This window comes from Pelobates fuscus, chromosome 8 (genome assembly GCF_036172605.1).
Source record: "Pelobates fuscus isolate aPelFus1 chromosome 8, aPelFus1.pri, whole genome shotgun sequence".
NCBI classification, from domain to species: domain Eukaryota; kingdom Metazoa; phylum Chordata; class Amphibia; order Anura; family Pelobatidae; genus Pelobates; species Pelobates fuscus.
Window position 1 is genome coordinate 145632335 of NC_086324.1, and position 25787 is coordinate 145658121.

A 25787-nucleotide genomic window follows, 5' to 3' on the forward strand; every position below is an offset into this window, starting at 1 on the left:
TTACTCTTTTCTATCTGTAGGGTGACTCCAATTTAAGTAACACAGATTACGAAGCTCGAATCATACATTTGGAAACACTTCTGGGAAAACTCTCTGAGGTATATAGCTACTGTTCCCAGAGTCCTGTAGCACATGTCTAATAATGAGTTTCCATTTATAGTCGTTCTATATTTCCTGACATACATTTGTTACTTTCCAGGCTATCGAGGAAGACCGAACGTTAAGGACGAGGTAAGGTTTTTTTTTTTTATAAGTGAAAAATTATTTAACGGTCTTGTTGACCAGTGTTTGTGACGTATAGTTAGGTTTTCTGTAGAAGTATTGTTTTAACTTGCATAACAAGACAATACTGGAACAATGACAAATGTGACAGCATTGTTACAGGAAACCATATTCTGTTTATGTATATGTATATGTAGTCTGTGATAAAATCATTATACAAAACTCATTTACTGCCTGTGATATGAAGTGCCAACACTTCCACAGCCCTGGATATTTTAGCATTGCTCAATAGCAAGCATATATGTAGGTAGTTCCCTTAAAGGACCACTCTAGTGCCAGGAAAGCATACTCGTTTTCCTGGCACTAGAGTGCCCTGAGGGTGCCCCCACCCTCAGGGACCCCCTCCCGCCCGGCTCTGGAAAGGGGAAAGGGGTTAAATCTTACCTTTTTCCAGCGCTGGGCGGAGAGATCTCCTTCTGCTCTCCTCCTCCGATCCTCCTCTTCTCCTCCCCGTCGGCTGAATGCGCACGCGCGGCAAGAGCTGCGCGCGCATTCAGCCGGTCACATAGGAAAGCATTCATAATGCTTTCCTATGGACGCTGGCGTGCTCTCACTGTGAAAATCACAGTGAGAAGCACGCAAGCGCCTCTAGTGGCTGTCAATGAGACAGCCACTAGAGGACATAGGGGGAAGGCTTAACCCATTCATAAACATAGCAGTTTCTCTGAAACTGCTATGTTTATGAAAAAATGGGTTAACCCTAGAAGGACCTGGCACCCAGACCACCTCCTTAAGCTGAAGTGGTCCGGGTGCCTAGAGTGGTCCTTTAAGGGTATACTGTGCATTTAAAATACTTACCAGGGCAGCCTTGGCAACCGTTTAAATACTATGTTTTTATCTAAGGTTTGGTTCTTTGCAATGTATTGATTTTTTTGTTTGGGTTATTGTTTTATAGCAGTGGAGGTGATAATCAGGATTTTCTTAGAAGTAAAATTCAGAGTCTGGAGCAAGAGTTTGCGGTTTATAAAGCCGAATTGTTGAAGGAGAAAACAGCCAGGACTAACTGTGAACATGCAGATTGTGTTCTTGAAAAGGTGAGATACTTTATTAATTTTAAGGGAATTTTAAGTTTTTTTTTTTTTTTTGCAATCTTTACTCAAATTTCATTTGTATTTTACAAGACTTTGTTAATCTTAAATTATCTAAATGTATACCACTAGAGTATAGTAGACAGAATTGTAGATACAGTGCAATAATCTAGTATGAGAAACTTCTGAATGAATAGTCAGGGAGAAAGAGTATTAGAGAGAGAAACGATAAATGTAAAAATTGAGGTTTGGGAACACCCTTCTTTGAGAAAATTTGCCCAGTAAACCCATAATTTGTCAGTCCTTGTAGAACTGCCACTTTAAATAGTATACTATACTACTTTCATAGTGGTTAGAGCCTTAGGGTGTTTGCTCTTTTTCTTTATACTTCTACTGAATTAGTTGTGTTCCTGGATTTTTGTTTTATTTGTAACCTTAATAATATACCAGTTGCATCTGTAGCTATAACCCTTTGTGTCGGACAGGCTTGTGTCCAACAGTTGCTAAGGGTGTGGGTATGATAGTGTTAATGTGAAGCCTGCTATTTATTTAGGAGTGATTATATGCTCCATAGTCTGAGTAAGAACAAAAATAAAATATTTACAGTAACTTTGTGCATGCTACTGCTTTGCTGATGACAGTTGGTTTTAAAGTTTATTTATGACTTGTCACGATTTCAGTCCATCTTGTAGTTTTTTTTTTCAAAAAAATTAAACTGGGACACTGTAACTAGTGTTTAATAGGATTAAAGATACACCAAGAGTGGTGTGCATCTAGTCCATGGGACTAAAGTGGCAGCCTAATCTACTGGTCCTGACACAAAATAATACCAATTACAAAGAGTGGGGCACTTGCATTAAGCCGCAGACATTGAGTGAGATATTTGCTAAACTAATTTTCACAAATTAAATCTGAATGGGAAAATGGAAGCAAATCTAGTTGATCTTGAAGTATTCTCTAACTTTGCTATAGTTTGAACATGGGTATTTTTTTTTTTTTTATTTCTTATTGTCTCACATCACAATGAGAAATCGGTGCATAGTGATATAATGCAGGTTTAGAAAAGTGTGATGTGAGTATTTCCATCTGAAAGAAATGTTGCCTAGAAATGAAATTTCCTGCTTGATCTATAATAAAGAATATGCAACGAAAATCAAATACGAGTTGGTGATTAAAGAAATCAGACCTAGCCTACGTAATATAATGCAATAATATGGGAGTAAAGTAGAACAAGTGCTTTTCCTTAACCACTGGGCAACAATGCTGGGACAACCAGGCGCTCCAGTGTTGTCCAAGGAGAGTACCAAAATCCCCTCCAAATGTGTACGAAGAAAACCCTCAGGTTGTTTGCCATGTGGATTGGGTTTCCCCTCATAAGCTCATGACCCGTGTGTGTGTGTGTGTGTATATATATATATATATATATATATATATATATATATATATGTATATATATATATATGTGTGTGTATATATATATATATATATATATATATATATATATATATTAGGCGTTGGAGTAGGACCTGCCAAGAATGGGGTTCATTGACGTTGTAGCAGGCTATTGCAATGTATGATCATGCACTGTAACTAAACCCACATTATTTTTTGCCTCGGTGGGATGTTTAAAAAAAATAAATAAATAAATAAATAAATTACATGCTTTGAAATAGCGGTTTGGTGAATTTGTAAGTGCACTGGATCTTGAATGTTGTTTGAATTGGCCCCAGCAGCACCTAGCACCCGGAACGGCATGTCCTGGGCATCGGGCATTATAAATTCCACATCCATGACAAAGTGCCCCACATCATGGAGCTTTATTTCCCCTGTTCTAGCTATGAATGCATTCCTGGAATGTTTAGTTTTTTTAATATTGCATAATTATAGCACACAGAATGCTACATGTCATTTAGTGGTACATATTCAATTTTGAATTTGAATATTTGTGAGGTTTGTTCCAGGTGCAAACTTTTCACAAAAAGCACGGTTTAGAGTGATGGTGGAATGGTAGCAATCTGCTTCCCAAGCAAGTTAAACATTTGTTGTGGCTAGATCTTGCCTCACTGGACTAAACAATTTGAGTAGAAAATAAGATGAAATTCACTGAATATAGGAATAGTCAACCAAAACTGAGTTATTAAATTTAGGCTAAATATCCGAACTGGAATTGTAGCTGAGCTAGAATGTTTCCAAATGGACTATTGTCTAAATTTTGCAAGCCCATTTTCATTTCACTACCATTTGATTTTTAGTAAACATACTTGAAAGATAAGTTAAGGTGCTCATCTCCAAAGCATAGATGCGGGGTAACTGAGGATTCAATATCTAGCGATTTGGAACACAATTCTAAAGGATTTTTGGCAGATTTGAATTATTTGATATACATGAAGTCAGTTACTGGTTTAATATAAAACCTCCACCTTTGCACTTTAGCAGAGTCTTTCCAAGTATCAGGACAGCCTGGGGGAAAGTGCTCATATTGAAGATATGCTGGAGCTCCATGTTAAGATGATGACAATAAATCTTATCCATATTCACTGTTGGAGTTTCACATAACGATAACATAACCATTGAACTGTAGCTGTAAGTGGGAGTAGATCCCATTGTTCGTTAACATATTGGAAATATCCTTGTACAATATTTTGAGACCTTTGTAATACTCTTATTTGGCACATGTTGCTTATTAAAATGAACTTCAAGTATTTTATCTGTTCAATAATATCCCGTTAAGTCCTAATCTTATCTGTTTCTGTTAAATAGGTGGATGCCAAAGTGAGGGAGTCACTGCATATGATGTTTGCTAGTCAAGAAAACTTACCAGAATCCTTCAAGCAATGGCTTTCTGCAAATTATTTGAGCAAGAACGATTTTAATAATGTTCTAAGGGAACTGGAACTTCGAATTCTCAAGAACATTACTCACCATGTATCCATCACAAAGCAGGTTCCCTCCGCTGCAATCGTGGAACAGGCAGTGACTGGAGGAATATCTGGCATCACTGAAGATGTAAGTCAGAATGGAGAGGGATGTTTGTTTTTCGTATAAAGATCTGTGTTCAGATTCTTTGATAGAATTCAACAGTTGAATTTTGGTAAACTGTTTCAAACCTAGGGGGCGGCGGCGGCGGCACATTATGTGTTGGAGGTGGCCTGCGACTCAACGCTAACTGATATTGGTGATGGAATTGGGTGAATGAAAGTTTTTTTTAACTATATATATATATATATATATATATAATTTTTTTTTAAAAGCACAAAATAGCACCTTTTGTTCTAGTGATAACCAGCTGTCTGTAAAGATTGTAATTGTTTATGGTCTTAATATGTGACCAGGTATTAAGCAAACTTTTCTAGACATAAACATACAGAAGAAAATGGGGAACTGTAGGACATTCAGCCTTTCGTTAGGGTGTGCCTGGGCATGTCAAGCGCTAGCCGATACCCCTTGCACTGAGCTACTAACAGCTATTTTTATTTTATATTCACAGGAAGCACGCGTTATTGTCAAAAACGCACTAAAACTGTATTCTCAGGACAGAACTGGCATGGTCGATTATGCATTGGAGTCTGGAGGTAGGAACGTCTGTGTTGCCTGAGTTAGCTTTTATTGCACAGATCTATCCATATGCCTTTGTTATTCAGTATGTATTGTCCTTTGCTACTAGAACAATAATCCTACAAAAGAACTGCACCTGCCTAAGCTCACATTTTCATAAGGTGCTGCTGAAATGAATCCCCATACTCCTGACACGCGATCTTAAAGAAAACAAGATGTGGATTTTAAAATAATTTGTCATTAGACCTATCTAAAGTGAAACTAGTGGGTGTTAATGGAAAAAAGTGTTAATAAAGCAAAGTTGTATTCCTAACAGTATAGTGCCCTCTGGTCCCTTCCTCTGGCCCCCCCCAGCACATAATGGGTTAAAGCCTTTAATAGCTTACACAATTTCAGCACTGATGTCCCTTGGCCCCTTGGCGCTGGGACGCATTCCGACATCATCCGATGTTGGACCTAATGCTCATGTGCGGTCAGCGCCGCACACGCATTAGACCTTAGCCGTAGAAAAGCACTGCCGCTATGCCTTCTTATGGGTTTTTCTGACGCTGATGTCCTCATGCAAACTCCGGAAATCTCCAAGAAGCTGCTCCAGTGACCGTTTGGTAGACAGGCACTAGTGACAGTCTTAGTACTGGAATGTAAACACTGTAGTTTCTCAAACGGACGAATATTTTGTCTGAGCCAATTGTCCTATATGCAACCACTCAAAGGATCTCCAGCCATCCACCGCTTGGAATGAAGGTTCTCTTGCTGCTCCGCCACGGTTCAGCTTCAGAAATTCAGTGTGCGCTCACCAAGCTGGTAAAGGTAACACTTCTGCCATATACACATTCATGACCTCGGAGCGACGCTTTCATGCAGCCCCAGACCAGAGATCACTGAAACTCGAACGTAAGGCTGCGGCCTAACAGCGCAGGTGGACTGGGACTAGGATATGGCATAGATTTAGGTCTCATCGCATCAGAGCAACGTGGGATTGGAAATGCTGCCATAGGTTTACTCCGGCAGGTCAGATAATATTCAAGCTGTTTTCCTCTCTGAGATGTGACTATGAGAGGCTGTGAAGATATGCTCGAGCTTGCCAAGCGTGTTGCTAGCGTGGGCAGAGGAGACAGAGTAAGGCTCGTATGTCTCCATCTTGTCTGCCACATGGGCCTTCGGCCCTTGGTGATGTAGGTGTCAACTGCAATGTTTTACATTACAGGATTATTTCGGACAAGGACACTGCACCTGTGCCACTTTAATGAGATTAAGTGGTCTGGATACCTACAATGTCCCTTTAAGTAATAGTGTACTCTGCATCCGTAGCACATGGTGAGTTATATTCTGATTCATCTCTAGATGCAGGATACAAGAAGAAAATATATGGCTTCATCTTAAGGGATATAATTCTAGTAAGCCCAATTACATTTTGTACATAGGGATTGGTTCTGGGCAGATCTAGGTAAAGATGGGGTGTGCAAGTCATTGAGAAACCTGTTAAAATTCTTTGTTATAGGACAGGACGCGACATGTCCCAGATCACCATGGCTACTAGGATTTTTGTCCTGCCACCTGGGATTTGTAAGTCTTTTCTGCCCCTGTGATTACCAGCTGCCTGTGAATGGAGGTGGGTGGTCAGCCTGCTCGCTCAAGGAGAGCATGAGTGGGCAAACTAGCAGCTTATGGAGGGCTAAGGCTGGCGGCAAGAGAGCTCCCTGCTCTTCTTCCTCGCGCGCCATCCAGTGATGACTGGAGCCGGAATGTCATTTTGGATGTACCTCTAGAGCCCGCCTGAGTGACTGTCGCTAGAAGTGCTACTAGGTATTGTTTTTTATGTTAAAAAGTGAACAGGGACAGGCTATAGACACCTCCACAACTATATTAAGCTGTAGTGTTTCTGGTTATTGTTTCCTTTTAAGCATTGTATTTTTTACATTGAAAAACCTGGCTCCAAGATTCAAAGCAAATTTGCCAAGCCCTGTTGTAGGAGCATATTGCGCAGTGGTGTACAATAGTTGGCTGTAGAAGTCTTTATTAAATGGATTTGTAACCATTGTTAGAAAACTGCTGAACTTCCAGGCTCTGAATAAGGAAAAACATAATGCACAGTAGTATTTAGTAAATGAGCAGGTAATGTTAAATAATTTAAATAACAATAAGCGTGTGAAATGCAAAAGTGATAATCTAAATGAAATGGTTGTGCATTGAAGTATTTTTTTTCTTAATGCTTTTTGTAGTTGCAGCTTTGTTATTGGCTCAAAAAAAATGGAGCCTATAGGGTGTGCGTAAAAGTGACATGTAGTCATCCAGGTATTCTAGAGAATACATTCTACATTTTTGTCCTATTTACACATGATAAAGTAAGGGAAGTATTGTGTGTTGGACATTTCTTTGAATTAAAGATTTTGTTACAGGTATGTAATATGAGCTATGGCACACTAGAAGCGATATGGGTAAACATTTCCAGTGTGCTTCTAGTTAACAGAATTCAGATATGGAGAGATTAACTGAAAATGCCATTACTCAGTCACCACTACGGTATAGAACAGGTAGCACAGATGCAGGAAACCAGACTGGATACATTAAGAATAAGTAGTAAGACATGAACATGTTCTTACTCTTAAAGATGTTTGTCAGGTAGCTATACCTGAAAATGTGCAGTTAAATGTAAGTTTTTAAAGTAAAAAAAAAACCCCCAAAAAACTCAAAAAAAAGTGTCCGTTTTGGTAAAATCGGGCACACCCATCCTCAAGGCATTTTGATGCCCCAGATAGGACGGTCTTGTATATGATCAGCGAAGACACATAACAAGGTGAAGTCAAATGCTTTCAATCCCAGAAGAAATGCAATGCCACTAAAAGTTGTGCAGTGTTGCCTGGCATAACTCTCAGAAAACCCAACACTCCCCAATAATTATGATCGGTACCCTATTATATGTTGAATGAGAAAATTGTTCTGCTCTTCACAATGTACAATTTGTCTTTTTTTTTCTTCTTTAGGAGGGAGCATATTGGGCACGCGTTGTTCAGAGACCTATGGAACAAAAACGGCACTATTGAGTCTCTTTGGAATTCCATTATGGTATTTTTCGCAATCCCCCAGAGTGGTCATACAGGTGAGACTAATAACCAATAGGAATTACACTGAGCGTTGTGATGTCAATTGGCAACATTGTAGTTTTATTTATTATGGGGGTTTGGAGTTTTTTGTGTACTTAAATCTTTTCTTTTATGTAGTATTTTACACCGAAACCAACAAATTTGGAAACACCTAGGGGTAGTAGATGTTGTTAAACCCTGTGCTGGGTGGGTTAACATAGGTATTAGAATATCATATACAAGTGGTTCAGATGTAGTAAGCAGACATGGGTATTATAGAGATCCACATTGCAACTATATGAAGTGCTTATTGACCACTTTTTAAAATGTATTGTATGCATTTTTAAGTGGCTCTTAGGAATGTTGCTTTAGTTTTGGAGATGCACAGAGAAGGAACAGACTGATTAAATGCAAATGTACACATTTACATGACCTACCACATGTGTTTAGGTTGTGTTTCTGTATGCACTGGACCATTTCTTCCTAATAGACCACTCATTTTGCATCTTGTACCTAAAATACTCCAACTTAATAAGTTCCATGAAAAGCAGGTGGAAAAATCAGTATCTCAATATGAACCTGGTCAATCATGAACCACCATATATTTCTTGTATTATAAGTGCAGATGTGACAGAGTATTGGGTCTGTTAGAATTTGCCTACATCTCATGGACTCTTGGGAATAAAATTATGATTGTGTGTGTGTGTATTTTTATAATGTTTGTGTTCCCTGTATCTAGGCACAGGATATATCACTTTGCTTACATAAACTGTGATTAAAGGAGATGTATCCTTTTCATTATAGTGACAGCTTCCCTATCTGCAGTAAATACTACTGAAATGTTTACTGTGGTAAGGGGTGCAGCAAAAGTAGTCCAGCTATTGTGAGTGAGGTGTTCACAGCACCTGATAATGCTCCTGGCTCACTCCTGAACACATGGGCATTTAGTTTTAGTGACACCTGAGTGCATGTGTTTTCCTGCATTATTTACATGATCCCATACAAACATATTTTAGTTCTCTATGCGTGCAGAAAACCAGGTAATGACAATTCATCTTAAAATATTGAATACTGTCATCTTTATATCCTTTATATTTTCCTTTTTAGCCTGATATGTATCCAGGAAACTGTTGGGCATTTAAAGGAGCTCAAGGCTACCTTGTTGTTAGACTGTCAATGAAGATCTACCCAACGTCTTTCTCATTGGAACACATACCACGATCACTCTCACCAACTGGCAACATCACAAGTGCTCCAAAAGATTTTGCTGTATATGTAAGTGGTAGCCTTTTATTTTAAGCTGGTTGTTCATTTTCTATAAACACTTGCAAATAATACAATGCGTCGTAGATAAATGACGCTCTAAATATGACATAAATTGAATATTCCATTGCACTGGCTTTGTTGCTACCACATACTGGTCTTCTATTTCATGCAGTGTGACCTTTGGAGTGCACTGTGGCATTGGCAGAATTAAAGGAACACTATAGTGTTAGGAATACAAATATAGTATAGGTGACCAGGGCCCTGTGCCACGGCGAATAAATTGCTAATTAACAATTTATTTGCTTTCCTTAATCCAGTGCTGGGCTCTCTTGGCACTGGTGATCTCGTCAAGCGTCAAATAAGTGCGATTTACTCCGTGTAAATTGCGGAAGTAAACATTAACCCTGCAGTGTAAACATAAAAAACTAGCGGGACCTGACACCCAGACCACTTCATGAAGTGGTCTGGGTGCCTAAAGTGGTCCTTTAAGTTTGACTATATTTGGATAGCTTTGAAAGGCTATTTTGTCAAATATGGGTGAAATTGATAATGCTAGCCTGGCTAAGACTGTTAAAGTTGATGAAACTTGTCAAAAGTGATAAAATATATATTTTTATACTCGCCTCTACATTATCAACATATTTTTCAAACTTTTTTTGTTTTGCGTTTAAGTGCCTTAAAGGGACATATCAATTTTTCCTGGCACTGCAGTGCCCCTCTCCCTCCCATCCCCATGTTGCTGGGTCAGGCTCCCCCGCCGACGTCAGCCGGCAGGGGAGACCTAATGTGCATGAGTGGCAATGGCCGCGCTCATTACACCTCCCCAAAGGAAAGCATTATTCAATGTTTTTCTATGGGGATTCTGGCGACGCTGGAGGTCCTCATGCATAGCGTGAGAATGTCCAGCATAGTTTAAAACACTTTTCGTGTTCGAAGAACCTTGACGTCCCTCTAGTGACTATAAAAGACAGCTACTAGAGGAGGTCTTAACCTTGGAATGTAATTATTGCAGTTTAGAAAAACTGCAATAATTACACTTGCAGGGTTAAGGGTGGTGGGGGTTGGCACCCAGACCAATCCAATAGGCAGAAGTTGTCTGGGTGCCTGGAGTGTCCCTTTAAGTGAATTTGTCATGCGATGGAGTAAGTTTTTCGTCCTTTATACTATAAAAAAAAGCTCATATTCATTTTATTTCCTGTACCTCTGTCTCCTACTGAGACAATCGTGTTTTAGTGGGTATTAACACTTGCTGTGGGACACAGTTCTCCTGTATAACCCTGTTTGGGAAAAAACTTGGTTCCCATAAAGATTAAATGTCCCCAACACTAGTAGGATTATTCACTAAAGGGAGTATTCAAAGTGGATTTTAAATTAAATGAACACCATAGTCACCTAAATAAACTAAATAAAGCAGTTTTAGTGTATAGATCATTCTCCTGCAATGTTACTGCTCAATTCACTGTCATTTAGGAGTTAAATCACTTTGTTTATGCAGCCATAGCCACACCTCCCCTGGCTATGATTGACAGAGCCTGCATGAAAAACAAAACTGGTTTCACTTTCAAACAGATGTAATTTACCTTAAATAATTGTATCTCAATCTCTAAATTGAACTTTAATCACATACAGGAGGCTCTTGCAGGGTCTAGCAAGCTATTAACATAGCAGGGGATAAGAAAATTAAACAGAACTTGCAATAAAGAAAGTCTAAATAGGGCTCTCTTTACAGGAAGTGTTTATGGAAGGCTGTGCAAGTCACATGCAGGGAGGTGTGACTAGGGTTCATAAACAAAGGGATTTAACTCCTAAATGGCAGAGAATTGAGCAGTGAGGCTGCAGGGGCATGTTCTATACACCAAAACTGCTTCATTAAGCTAAAGTTGTTCAGGTGACTATAGTGTCCCTTTAACTGCAAGAGTATCCAATTGAATGCTTAGCTGACTTGCTGAATTTTTCCAGTTTCCCTATTTTGGCCTTAAAGGGACACTATAGGCACCCGGCCCCCCCCTCCCTCCGCTGACAAAAGAGGAACCGACCCAGTACCAGGTACCTAAGACCTGGATCAGGTAAGTGTTTAAAGGGTTTTAAAACTCTTTTATGGCTGGGTGTAACCAGGGATTAATCTCTGATTTTAAAGGAATCTAGACATTTGCTAGTTATTTTGCTAGCACAATATACAGATTAAATTTGATTCTCTGTCATTTAAGATTAAGTTGTATTTGTCCTGACCGAACCCTTTCAAGGAACACTCCAAGCACCATAACCACTACACTGTGCTGTATATGTTGCCAGGAATACCTAGGTGTCCAGGCAGTTGTAAGTTGTTGAAACATACTTTTAAAACAGTTTGAGGTTTTGTTTTACCTGGGTTCCGCCAGGCACCACTCTCTGCCTCCACTACATCTGACAGAGACCTGCTTGGAAGCTTCTGTTAACTAAGACCTGGGGGCACCAGAGTACTCCTGGCATCGCAAACACTATATCGGACTCTAATGGTTGTGGCGCTTGGCGTATTCCTTTAACTATATGCTTTTATAACACTTACAGGTAAAGCGCTAACAAAGCCAGATGCTCTCCTACTACTTTTTTTTTCCTCTCTTTTTGATAAGATGCTGATCTTTGATTGAAAGTTTTTTTTTTTTGTTTCTGGCAAAGCACTGTGCACAACTATATTTTCACTTGACATTGATCTTCGTGTCTTGTCATTTAATTTCACAGGGCTTAGAAGATGAGTATCAGGAAAATGGCACTCTCTTGGTCCATTCAACGTATGATCAAGAAGGAGAACCACTGCAAATGTTCAAATTGACGGTAAATTTATTTTTCTATTGTCAAGAAGCAATATGCTTTAATGTAACTAAACTTGGCACACATTACTTATGTAATTGCACATACTTTAGGCTTTAGTGTGATCAGATTTTAAAGTAGAGCAGGTAATTGGTAACATTCTTGCTTGACAGTCTGTAGTGAATGGATCTGAGTGCAGATTATCATTTAACAGCATCCATCATTATGGATTTACTAACCATTGAAAGAGCAGGTAATCATTATGGGTGATTGTACTTAGATCGATCCAACATCTTACTAGAATATCTATCTTTAAATACACAAGAGTTGAAACCACAGATTATATATTTTTTCGGTGGTAGATTATCTGCTGATCTGTTTTGTGTGGATCTGCATAATGTTTTGATATGTCTGATCAGGTATGTGAAATTCTAGGCCTGAATATCAGGCATACAGAACTTGTTAGCCTCAAACCTGCTCTTTCATAGGCGAGTTTCGGTTTCTGTCCATGTGATCTGTGCTCAAGCAGGGAAACACACCTCCCTTCTCTGTCAATCCTTACACTGTCCTCCTGTATCCTATAGTAATCAATTCAAAATACTAACCCTTACCGACAAAGCTTTAACCCCTTAAGGACGCGGTACGGTTCAGGACCGTCATCGGCATTTTCCCATTGCCGACCGACGACGGTCCTGAACCGTCCTTAATTTAAAATGTACTTACCCGATCGCCGTCGTTCCCCCGGCAGTGATCGGCGGTGCTCCCGTTGTGGGGAGACTGCCTGCAGCCCAGACAGTCTCCCCATGGCGAATTAGGACCCCTGTGGCCATGTGATCGCCCAACAGGGCGACCACATGGTCACAATAGGTGTCCATGTGTCTGCCTGCAGGGGGACTGTCTGTGCTGACAGGCAGTCTCCCTGCATGTGTAAAATCAGAAAAAAATTTAAAGTTAAAGTTAATAAAAAAAATATATTATTATATATGTGTATATATATATGATATATAGACATATATTATACCTATATAATATATGTCTTTATATCATATATATAATGTCATGCTAAGTGTATTTTTATATTAATATGTACATATATTAATATAAAAATACACTTATAATTAAATTACACACGTGTATATATATATAATATATATAATAACTATATATATTGTATATATATATTATTATAAAATACAAATAATAAGTAAATTTAATTAAATAAAAAAAATTAAAATAATAATAAAAAATTAAAAAAAAATTATATCTATACGAAATTTTATTCTAACTGTATTTTGATATTAATATATATATATATCAAAATACTTAGAATGAAATTGGATATATATCTATGTATATATAAATAAATAAAAAGAATACGAACTATTCATATGTCCATATTAAAAATTACATAAATAATGATATAAATATACACGTAGACTTCAAATATATAAATATGCATATATATTTAAATTCTACGTGCGTATTTATGTAATATTTTTACATAATGAAGTTATTTTATTGATTGCAATTTAAGGGACCTGCCTGCCAACCCAGGCCGAAAGTTCAGAGAATTTAATTTGCTATCACTGTATTTTACCCTGTAACGTTCTACGACACCCTAAAACCTGTACATGGGGGGGTACTGTTTTACTCGGGAGACTTCGCTGAACACAAATATTAGTGATTCAAAACAGTAAAACATATCACAGCGATGATATTGTCAGTGAAAGTGACTTTTTTCCTTTCAGATTAGAGGCAGTGCTTATACCAATGGGATTTCATCTAGAGGGATAAAAAACAGGCAGGCAAAAACTTTTCAAGGACCTCCCCCAATTAACCTTCGGCCTTATAAATATCTTCCTGTCCAAGACATCCCCAGTTCTTTGCCTGCCTCCGGCAGGGGAGGATGTCAGGTCAGGTTTCTCCTTAGAAGTATGGTGAGAGGGCTGAGGCTTTGTAGGCTCTACTTCTTTCAAATACATTTTTCAGAGATCAGCCAGGGTTAACACTCCAGATGGCTGTAGCCCCCGGGTCGTATTATTTCCGTCTATACCGAGCCAGGTGCCGGGCAGACGATGGTGCGCTTTTTGGCACTGGCTGGGTAGTCCTGGCGGTGGAACACTCGTACAGGTTATGTTTATTTCCACCGTGGAATCGCGAAATGCAGGACATGCGTAATGTGATTTTAAAATTCAGGCGCCAATATCTGTTTTTTCTCTCCGGGGTCAAGATATTGGTTTCCAGGACTTAGAGAGGCTGTTTACCCAGCAGCAATTAACTGTTTGCCAGGTGCACTCAGAATTGGTTGCAAGTGTGTTCTCACCAACCTCCAACACACTCTGAGGACATTTAAGGTATGACTTTTTGCTTTATCTTAAATGACTCTAGCCTGAATAAGTTAATTATCTGTGTTGTAAGGTAGATAATGTTTCTAAGTAGGAGAGTTTTTAACTCCTCTTCTTTTAACCCCTTAAGGTCCAAACTTCTGGAATAAAAGGGGAATCATATGTCATACATGTCAGGTGTCCTTAAAGGGTTATGGATTATTACTAAAGTCTTCAATCTTATAGCGCTTTGCAGGGGTAAGCACTAAGTAGATTGGGTCCAAATAGATTTCTTTGAGTAAATACTATAAAGGATATAAAGCAGATATTTTTTACATTAGTCTATAGGGAAACTTTAAGTTTCCTTTCTGGTTAAAATTAGCTGCTGCTCGGTGATTAGTTATTGTGGGTTTCAATAATCACTAATTGCTGCAACAGGGTCAGCAATTAAAGTGAAGTGGTATACATTCACAAGAGCAGGACCCGTATGACTATTAGAGGATTATCCTCACTAGGTTATGCTTAGGAGGCTGATATTTAAAATCTGGTTAAATTAATTTCTGTTCTAGCAGATGGATTCTTTAAATGCCAGAATCCTAGCTACAGTATTTATTTGCTTAACCCCTTAAGGACCAAATTGCTGGAATAAAAGGGAATCTTGACATGTCAAACATGTCATAGGTCCTTATGGGGTTAAACATGCAGTAGGTTTTAGCAATAGACAAAGCTCTGTGCAATTAGCATTCTCTCCACCTCAACGAGTTTCACCTGATATCAGTTTCTACAAGGCAGTCTGTTTTTCAGCTGAGGCAGAACTTTTTCTGTGCTTCACTCCATGGTTGCACATTTTATGTTTTTTTCTTCAATTTCAAGTTTAATAGGTTTCAGCTATATGACTGTTGGAATGGGAAATTCAAGTAAAGGCTTCCTAATTTTGGTTACTGCAGGGTTTGCAACAAACAGGTTTTGTAATTCAGTTGCAGCTATTCTATCTGCTCTAGCCTCTGCTCCCCAAATACGGCTAAGGAAAGCCTCTATCTGGTAAGGCTGCTGGTTGGAATTGCAATTTTAAGAATTACTTCCGATATTGATTCCAGCGGAGTCTGCATCAAACAGGTTTTGTAATGCAGTTGCTGCTATTCTATCTGCTCTAGCCTCTGCTCCCCAAATACGGCTAAGGAAAGCCTCTGCTCCCCAAATACGGCTAAGGAAAGCCTCTATCAGGTAAGGCTGTTGGTTGGAATTGCAATTTAAGAATTACTTCTGATATTGATTCCAGCAGAGTTTGCATCAAACAGGTTTTGTAAATTCAGTTGCAGATATTCTGTCTGCTCTGGCCTCTGCTTCCCAAATGTGGCTAAGGAAAGCCTATAGCAGGTAAGGCTATTTGGTATTCCAAATTTAAAGTACTTCTTCTGCTATTGATTCCTGCAGAGCCTGCATCAAACAGGTTGTAGTACGGTTTGCAGATATTTGTTCTGTTCGAGCCTCTGTTTCCCAATTATGGCTGAGGAAAGCCTGGATAGAAACATAGAATGTGACGGCAGATGAGATCCATTCGGCCTATCTAGTCTGCCCAGTTTTCTAGATACTTTCATTAGTCTCTGGCTTTATCTTATAGTTAGGATAGCCTTATGCCTATCCCACACATGCTTAAATTCCTTTACTGTGTTAATCAGGGGTATTGTCTTCTTCTGACTGGATATCTATGTACTCAGTCTCGCTTCCGCCTTTAAAGATGGTAACCTGTATGAACTAGTCTTCTTAAGAATTTATTTCTTCCTCATGTTTCTGGGTTTGAAGAAAATTTCTAGTACGACTGCAAACCTATGGATCATGGTGTAGTCTACGACCATACCTGTCTGTAAATGCCTGATTTGGTCAGATCTCAGTAGCCATACAGTCTTGGGCCTGGTTAGTACTTGTATGGGAGACTAACTAGGAACCTCAGGTGCCGTAAGTAAATTCCACCAGTTTCAATTTGTTCCCTGCAAATAGATACGATATGACGGAGTTGGTTTTCTGCATAGGTTTATCTGCATTTTTCAGTTTTTAAGAATATGCTTATGGCAATTGCCGCTTGAGATGCTCTCACTATGTAAAATTTTGCCATCCATAAATTTGTTGAAAGGGAATTTAGCTGAGATAATTTGTAAAATCTTATCCGACTACATAGGATTGAAGGCTAGCTGGATAGCTCTTTGCCTTTCAGATAAAGACCAGGTATTTTCTTATCCGGATCTGTTAAGATAGTTCCACATTCGTTAGCAATTATGTACATACAAGGTCATCTGTTTGAAAAATCTGGTTCCTTTATGCCCTTTTGTATATATTTTTTATTTAATTGTTTGTTTTTTTTTTTTTTGGAGTATAAATGTTTTTATATATTCTAATTGGCCATTAGAATTTTAAAACTTAAAATCCCTTGATAAAATTTAGATTTTTTTATATTGGGCTATTGGTTCCTGCTCCATAGGTGTGTAGTCCTTAACTACACAACGCGCTGTTAGAGAGCCTATAAGAGTGGCTCCACACGTGTGAGTATATGACATATATTTTTCAAATTAATACGGATTTCAAACTATATTGCACCATATATATTTCTGCTTGAGCTCTAGCCACAGCGTGAGATACGTCTTTCGGATACAAGAAGGGGAAAGGTCGCCTTTACAGACCTGAAAGCGTATATCCCTGAGCTTGGCCATAAGCTCAGTAATATAATTAATTGATCCAGTGAATTTTGTTTGGGAACGACAACTAAAGAGTTTGAATATATTTCAAATTGTATGTAGCGCTACACCTTTTGTTATGTTTGAGTCTATGAGTAGTGTATGAGGAAAGATTACACATGGTGATACAGCAGCTATTATAAAGTCTATCACAGTATATTTTGTGGAAATTAAGTTCAGATAAAGCGCCAGTATATTCTTGTTTTCATTTTGTTCCTGGATTTGCTTGGATTAGTTTTTCTTAGATCTGTTCACTTATGCATTGAACTTTATATTCCTCTGTTTAGCGGTATCATTAAGTAGTCAACAGTTAATACCAAGCAGATGGGTTCAGACTCCTTAATCTTCACTCTTACGATGGTAAGAATTTGATTTCCCAGTTATGGAACTGGGACTTCTAGATCAAACAGCATGAAGTGTTTCGTTGGACAAGCTTGGACAGAGCTGTATGCTTTGGTTTCCTTTTCTTTTTTGTGTCTTCCAGTCTAACCTATAGTTTCTTCCTGGTTCCCTATTCCCCAAGATCCTGTAGGATGAGAAAGGTGAGAATGATAGTCTTCCTCCCTTGGTGGCAAGTAGCTGTTTCACCATTCATCTAAAATGTTCCACAGGTATGTTTGGGGACCGTAACGGTTAATAGTCATCCTGGAATTCTCAAGGTTACCGCTTCTCAAAATTGTTGTAATTCAATCTGACTACCTGGTTTATGTATACCAGATACTGAAGGATAAGGTTGTGTCTCAGGATATTATTGACAAGTTCTTTTACTATAAATGGATCTTGTTCCAAAATGTATTCCAAGATGGAAGGTGTTGTTTTTTAAGATATTGGTCCTTAGAAAAACAGGAGTCCGCTTCAAAGTTTTCACTGGGCTTTGCGTATGGTTTAAAGCCAGAGTCCCTCAAGGTCGAAGTTCGGTTATCAGTTGATTTTCAGAGGTTGGTCTCCAGATCACCAGTATCTGCTAGGCTCTTTGTGGTTTGTTCCTGTCTTCAGGGGATCTTTTCCGCAAGGGATCTTCTTTTGGGGTTTGTTACTCTGCTGATTGGAGTCTTCAGTCTAGGTCTTTGGGGGTAGTTGCCCAAAGGATTAAAGGACTTCAAGTTTCTGTTTTCGGCAGGAGAAGTGGAGTTAAATGGGATTCGTTAATTTTTCTCTATCTTCCATCTAACACTGTTTTTCTAACTTTTCCCAACAGCGTTCTAGGGTCTTGGAAGTCTATTTCCACTGCCTGGGTGTTTAGTTTTCGTCTACGTTGCCTTAAATGTCTGCCTTCGTTAGAGTTTTCTCATCTAACACCTTTTGAAGCTCCTTCGATCAGTTTTGTTCAGATCGGTTGCCTGAGGTTTTCTGCTGTCGTTCTCTCGTTCTCATAACAGCCACGAGGTGTTTTCTTCACTCACTTTGGTCTGTTGTTCTTGGTAGATGCAACTTTGGTTGCAAATTTTTTTGCAGTAAGACTTGAGTCCCGCCCTAAGGGATTGCTTTAGTATATCCCATTGGTATAAGCACTGCCTCTAATCTGAAAGGAAAAACATAAATTTTACTTACCGTAAATTTCTTTTTCCTGAAGATTAGAGGCAGTGCTACTTCCCCCCCATATTTGTTCATAGTCTGAGTAGTACGGTTGGTCGGCTTTTGTATTTTCTGGGGATGTCTTGGACAGGAAGCTATTTATAAGGCCGAAGGTTAATTGGGGGAGGTCCTTGAAAAGTTTTTGCCTGCCTGTTTTTTATCCCTCTAGATGAAATCCCATTGGTATAAGCACTGCCTCTAATCTTCAGGAAAAATAAATTTACGGTAAGTAAAATTTATGTTTTTTGCATTTTTCCCACACAAACAGCACTTTTACTGATGATATAATTGTTGTGATACATTTTCCAGTTTTGAAACACTAATATTTGTGTTCAGCAAAGTCTCCTGAGTATAACAGTACCCCCCATGTACAGGTTTTATAGCGTTTTTGAAAGTTACAGGGTCAAATATATGGGTCAAATATTTTTACATTGAAAATGGCCAGGTTGGTTACGTGCCTTTGAGAGCGTATGGTAGCCCAGGAATGAGAATTACCCCCATGATGGCATACCATTTGCAAAAGAAGACAACCCAAGGTATTGCAAATGGGGTATGTCCAGTCTTTTTTAGTAACCACTTAGTCACAAACACTGGCCAAAATTAGCGTTCAATTTAGTTTTTTACTTTTTTCACACACAAACAAATATGAACGCTAACTTTGGCCAGTGTTTGCGACTAACTGGCTACTAAAAAAGTCTGGACATACCCCATATTGAATACCCTGGGTTGTCTACTTTAAAAAAAATATGTACATGTGGGATGTTATTCAGAGATTTATGACAGATAATAGTGTTACAATGTCACTATTGATACATTTTAAAAATGTATGTTTTGAAACCGCAATATCCTACTTGTACTTATAGCCCTATAACATGCAAAAAAATAGCAAAAAGCATGTAAACACTGGGTATTTTTAAACTCAGGACAAAATTTTGAATCTATTTAGCAGTTTTTTTCATTCGCTTTTGTAGATGAGTAAAAGATTTTTCACATAAAAGTCAAAAAACATGTATTTTTTTCAATTTTTCATCATATTTTTTCATTTTAAAAAAATTAAATTACATGAGATTATATAAATAATGGAATGTAAAGAAAGCCCATTTTGTCCTGAAAAAAAACCAATATATAATTTGTATGGGAACAGTAAATGACAGAGCGGACAATTAGAGCTAAACACAAACACCACAAAAGTGTAAAAAGATGCCTGGTCGCAAATGTACAACATCGCAAAAAAAGTCCGGTCCTTAAGGGGTTAAACAACTCTACCTCTCGCTACTTTTCTTAATTGGTAAGTATGCTGTTCTGGTGACCTTCTCCTGCTAGCTGCTCGCACCCTTACTGCTAACTCGTGCTTGCAGAACTACTTACGGGTGGCTCCACTCTATTGAAACAGCCTGCTTACTTCCTTCAGACTTTTCCTCTAGCCTTCCATCATTTAAGAAGTCTCTTAAACATCACCTCTTCAGAAGAGCTTGTTGGTTCCCAAAGTAACTTTTATTTTACAAACATGTTTCTTGCTCTCTTAAAGGGCCACACTCCACTGTCACATTCATTCCCCTTCTGCTATTTTCACACCCTGTTGCTTAGTTGCGATCTCCATCTGCCCTCTTTTATTGTATTTTTAACACCCCACCGTCTCTAGACTGTAAGCCTGTTTGAGCAAGGTCCTCATCAATCTATTGTTCCTGTAACATTCTGTAATTGCCTCATTGTTAAATTTCCTCCGTTTATAATGTAAAGCACTGCAGAATAGGTTGGCGCTATATAAATACGAATAGGTGTTTGCAGCCACCAAGATTTGTATTTGTTTAAATTTCTGTGAATGCAATTTTTTAATATACTCCTACTAAAAGCATCTACCTTCAAACTTGCTTTATGCGTAGGACTCGGTTCTGCAGCTAAATATACAGCTGCTAATTTGCTGTGAGACAGCTACACCCAGTAGCTCTCAGTGCATTCTGATGTAACTTGGTAGAAACATCAGATCTCTTGAGAATCCTTCTGAAACCTGGAATCATGATGCTCTGCTGTAAATGTTGGCACTCAATGAGCATTTTTGTTATTTTAATATGACATTGTTTATAGACACTGGAGTATGGTTTCTGCCTTTGAAAATATATACAGCTGGCAATGCCTCTAATTTGCAAATAAACAATTTGCTGGGGTTGGTTATTAACAAAATAGTGCAGTGTTAACGACTGTCATTTTTCATCTTTGAAGCTAATAACATGAAAGCTACATCATATTGGGTCCTACTGGTTACAGGAGGAAGAAAATGGGTGCAGTCATTCAGTGGCAGCTTGTAAAACTGTTTCTTTGGAGCACTGGATACGGTTGTATTTTTGTTTCTGTTATCATTTGATATGTGGTATGCTCACATGTCACTGTAGGCATGGTAACTGCTATATCTCGTTAAAGAGGCTATAGTGTCTGGAGTACCCTGGCGCCATCATTCCATTCAGGGTTACATTTTTAATGTTTCAATGTGGTTCCAGAGTTCCCAGCACCTCATCCCTCCTGTGCTGCTCTAGCTAATGAAGCATTGGCATAATCTGTAATGGTTGGCTGTGATTGGTTAAGTGTCTGACCACTTTCAGCCTATCAAAGTGCCAATTCAAGTGTAGATCAGTATTGCCCACACATCCAGTGAGGACAGGGCTATAGGAAGCAAGGGACCCTATCTGGTGTTAAATGCTTAAAACGGTTTTAACCCCTTAATAACTGATCCAAATGTACAAGTTTTGATCAAAATAAAACGTAAACAAAACTTGGAATCTGTCTGTTCAACCGTAATTCATCTTTTTCATATTAAGTGCACCCACACTTGTTATATATAATTTTATTCAGGAGAAACAGGGCTTTCATTAAACATCAAATATTTAGCTATGAAACATAATTTAATATGCATAAAATATAAAAATGTGAGAAATTAAGATTTTATTTTTTTAGTTTTGCATGCCATTTTAAAGGGGCACGGTCATGCCTAGCTTACCTTTCTTTAATCAATTTCTCTTCTCTCCCTCTGTCAGGATCTGTTCTTCATTTCTTCCTGTCTGCTCTAGTTTTCTTTACAACATAAGACAAAGTAGTGACTACTTTGTTTTATGGAGGTGTCCTACGCCTGACCAGCTGAGGAGCAAAGTGTGCTTAGTTTCCGGTGATAAAAGCAGTTTTCACCCAATTCTCGCCTTTGATCCGTGATCTTGCAACGCAGGCGAAACTACAGACTTTCGTCCTAACAGAATTAGAACAATTTCTCCATTCGTGTTAGGACGCAATTCGGGACTTTGTTCGGAACGGAATTTCATTCCAATGAATGAAACTCTGATCCGATTTGTGCCGCGTCTGCATCTTGCAGCCGCTTAGTAGATAACTCCCGAATTCCCACGATATCAGGGAGCTATCTACAAAAAGCTGAAAGACCTAAATTGGTCTTTCAGCCAAATTTACTAATACCAAGTAAAGATTACTTCGTATTAGTAAATTCTACCCCTACTCGCTATACTGCGAGTAGGGGTATGTCTAGTAAACAGTGAGCAACCAGTGACTGCACACTGTTCAAACAAACCAACCCCTAGTGTCCCCCCACCCGTGAGTGAGGGCTATTAAACTGAACGAGGGGACCTATTGCCCCACTCCTGAGCGTCCGGTGGGGGCCCTAAATAACTAAGGGGGGGTGGGAGACCTATCATCCCCAGCCCCCACCCATGAGCGGCAGGTCGGGGCCCTAACCTTCCCACTTCCTTTTTTAGAATTTTCCCATGCTTTGTAAATCAACCAATCAGTGTTATGAGTCAAATTACACCACATAGGAAAATTCCAAAGAACTTTCCCATGCTGTGTAAAATGACACAGACACACACATACCAGTGTAGTATCCTCTAAAACAATGACATGCCAATATAATACACTCACAGGATATCAGGATAATAATCGTCTGTAGGGTGCCTCCCCCGGTAGCAGTGTGGGGGGGGGGGGGGGGGGGGGGGTGCAGAGTGATCTTCCTCTTTTCTTTTAGCGTTTTTCAGATGTATAAACGGAACAGGAATCAGGAAGGTGGTAGACCAATTTTTTGCCAATGTTAAAAGGTATAAAATACAAGAATAAGTCCTATGCGTTTCGTTCCATCATTGGAACTTCCTCAGGGACTTAAATACATATTTAAGTAAAATCACACATTTACAGAATGCAGTATAACCATATAATCCGCCTAAACTACTCTCCCCCCCCCCAACATACACCTTATATAGGTGTACTCCTTGGCTGTTGATTGTTGGCTCTGTGGGTGTTCTTCCGATGTGGTTGGTTATTTTCCGCTGTGTAACTGTCAGCGGTTTGAGTTCTTTTTTTTCCCCGCGTTGGTGTTCAGAGTTCGTGACGTACTCCTTAACGCATGTGTGTACGTGCGTTTCAACAGCGTAGGAGACCTATACGTTCCACTCAAGATTTATTGTAATCTCATTGTTCACACGGAACTATCGTACGCTCATATGTATTGGCGTTTTTGAAAAGAGAAAAAAGCTTATCAGCAATCATCTTGCATATTGGCATATAGTAAAGCATATTCTTTGTATAAAAATGTTGTATAACCATTAATAGGTTGTTTCAAATGTATTCAACAAATTACTCGTGTATTTGAGTTATTTCATAATGAATACTATTTTTTATAAAAGTATAATTTAAAGTAACATATTATTAAACACAAAAACATATATAAATACAAATTCCATACAGGTAGTGCAGAATTATTAGGCAAGTTGTATTTTTGAGGATTAATTTTATTATTGAACAACCATGTTCTCAATGAACCCAAAAAACTCATTAATATCAAAGCTGAATACTTTTGGAAGTAGTTTTTAGTTTGTTTTTTAGTTTGAGCTATTTTAGGGGGATATCTGTGTGTGCAGGTGACTATTACTGTGCATAATTATTAGGCAACTTAACAAAAAACAAATATATACCCATTTCAATTATTTATTTTTTTACCAGTGAAACCAATATAACATCTCAACATTCACACATTTCTGACATTCAAAAACATAACAAAAAACAAATCAGTGACCAATATAGCCACCTTTCTTTGCAAGGACACTCAAAAGCCTGCCATCCATGGATTCTGTCAGTGTTTTGATCTGTTCACCATCAACATTGCGTGCAGCAGCAACCACAGCCTCCCAGACACTGTTCAGAGAGGTGTACTGTTTTCCCTCCTTGTAAATCTCACATTTGATGATGGACCACAGGTTCTCACTGGGGTTCAGATCAGGTGAACAAGGAGGCCATGTCATTAGATTTTCTTTTTATACCCTTTCTTGCCAGCCACGCTGTGGAGTACTTGGACGCGTGTGATGGAGCATTGTCCTGCATGAAAATCATGTTTTTCTTGAAGGATGCAGACTTATTCCTGTACCACTGCTTGAAGAAGGTGTCTTCCAGAAACTGGCAGTAGGACTGGGAGTTGAGCTTGACTCCATCCTCAACCCGAAAAGGCCCCACAAGCTCATCTTTGATGAGACCAGCCCAAACCAGTACTCCACCTCCACCTTGCTGGCGTCTGGAGCTCTCTGCCCTTTACCAATCCAGCCACGGGCCCATCCATCTGGCCCATCAAGACTCACTCTCATTTCATCAGTCCATAAAACCTTAGAAAAATTAGTCTTGAGATATTTCTTGGCCCAGTCTTGACGTTTCAGCTTTTGTCTTGTTCAGTGGTGGTCGTCTTTCAGCCTTTTTTTTACCTTGGCCATGTCTCTGAGTATTGCACACCTTGTGCTTTTGGGCACTCCAGTGATGTTGCAGCTCTGAAATATGGCCAAACTGGTGGCAAGTGGCATCTTGGCAGCTGCACGCTTGACTTTTCTCAGTTCATGGGCAGTTATTTTGCGCCTTGGTTTTTCCACACGCTTCTTGCGACCCTGTTGACTATTTTGAATGAAACGCTTGATTGTTCGATGATCACGCTTCAGAAGCTTTGCAATTTTAAGAGTGCTGCGTCCCTCTGCAAGATATCTCACTATTTTTTACTTTTCTGAGCCTGTCAAGTTCTTCTTTTGACCCATTTTGCCAAAGGAAAGGAGGTTGCCGTATAATTATGCACACCTGATATAGGGTGTTGATGTCATTAGACCACACCCCTTCTCATTACAGAGATGCACATCACCTAATATGCTTAATTGGTAGTAGGCTTTCGAGCCTATACAGCTTGGAGTAAGACAACATGCATAAAGAGGATGATGTGGTCAAAATACTCATTTGCCTTATAATTCTGCACTCCCTGTATATACATACGAATATTTCATGACCCCGTTTCATGTCTGTACGCAGGCAATAATGTCTTCCCAAAAAAATATATATATTTTTTAAGGATAATAAAAATAAAGATAAATAATTGATTACAAAAATGAAAAATAATAAAAATAGAAATAAGAATATAAAAATGAAAATAAAAAATATTTTATTTAATAAATAAAACATACTACAATAAAGAACATATATCAATACCGACAGACACCAAGAAAGAACAATAGATGTTCACATGAAACACACAAGATCAATATCTGAATTTAATCCATTCGGCTCCAGAGTTTGCATCCTGTAGATCCAATAAGTCTCCCATCGGGATCATTTTTTTATACGGTCTCCTCCTCTCCAGTAGGGGAGAACCTGTTTTATGCCTATGCATTTGAAAACCCTAAAATCAGGACAGGAATTTCAATGTACTCGAACCGAATGGGTTTTCACACCTCTTTTTATATTTGTGTAACATAATTCTAACCTTGAGAGTTCTCATTTACCTGTCAGAGCACTCTGGTTAACTTAAACCAACCAATCAGAACGCTCTGAGCCTAATTGCAGGGGGTGGGAAGGCTTTAGAAGATGTTTTGCTTTCCCACCAAGCCTTAAATCGCATCTCTCTGCAATCATTTTAATTAGGATCGCAAAACTTTTTCCCAAATTTAAAGGACCACTATAGTGCCAGGAAAACAAACTAGTTTTCCTGGCACTTTAGGGTCTTTAGGTCCCCCCACCCTCGGGGTCTCACTCGCGCTGGGCTGAAGGGGTTAAATACTTACCTTTCTCCAGCACTGTGCTCCCCCGGCGCTAGGGAACTCTCCTTCCTCTGCTGACGTCAGTGCCGAATGCTCATTCACGGCAAGA

The 25787-nt window shown here is 38.9% G+C and overlaps 1 protein-coding gene across 5 annotated transcripts in view; it reads left to right on the forward strand.

Moving 5' to 3' along the window:
* The window catches only part of SUN1 (Sad1 and UNC84 domain containing 1), a 67431-nt gene that overhangs the window by 38733 nt on the left and 2911 nt on the right, over positions 1–25787 (forward strand). For all 5 annotated transcript variants that reach the window (XM_063430387.1, XM_063430389.1, XM_063430390.1 and 2 more), the window contains 8 exons: positions 21–98; positions 200–231; positions 1178–1316; positions 4071–4316; positions 4798–4882; positions 7850–7965; positions 9056–9223; positions 11933–12025. In XM_063430387.1, coding sequence (XP_063286457.1) covers positions 21–98; positions 200–231; positions 1178–1316; positions 4071–4316; positions 4798–4882; positions 7850–7965; positions 9056–9223; positions 11933–12025 — 957 coding nt within the window. The remainder of the gene's footprint in view (positions 1–20; positions 99–199; positions 232–1177; positions 1317–4070; positions 4317–4797; positions 4883–7849; positions 7966–9055; positions 9224–11932; positions 12026–25787) is intronic.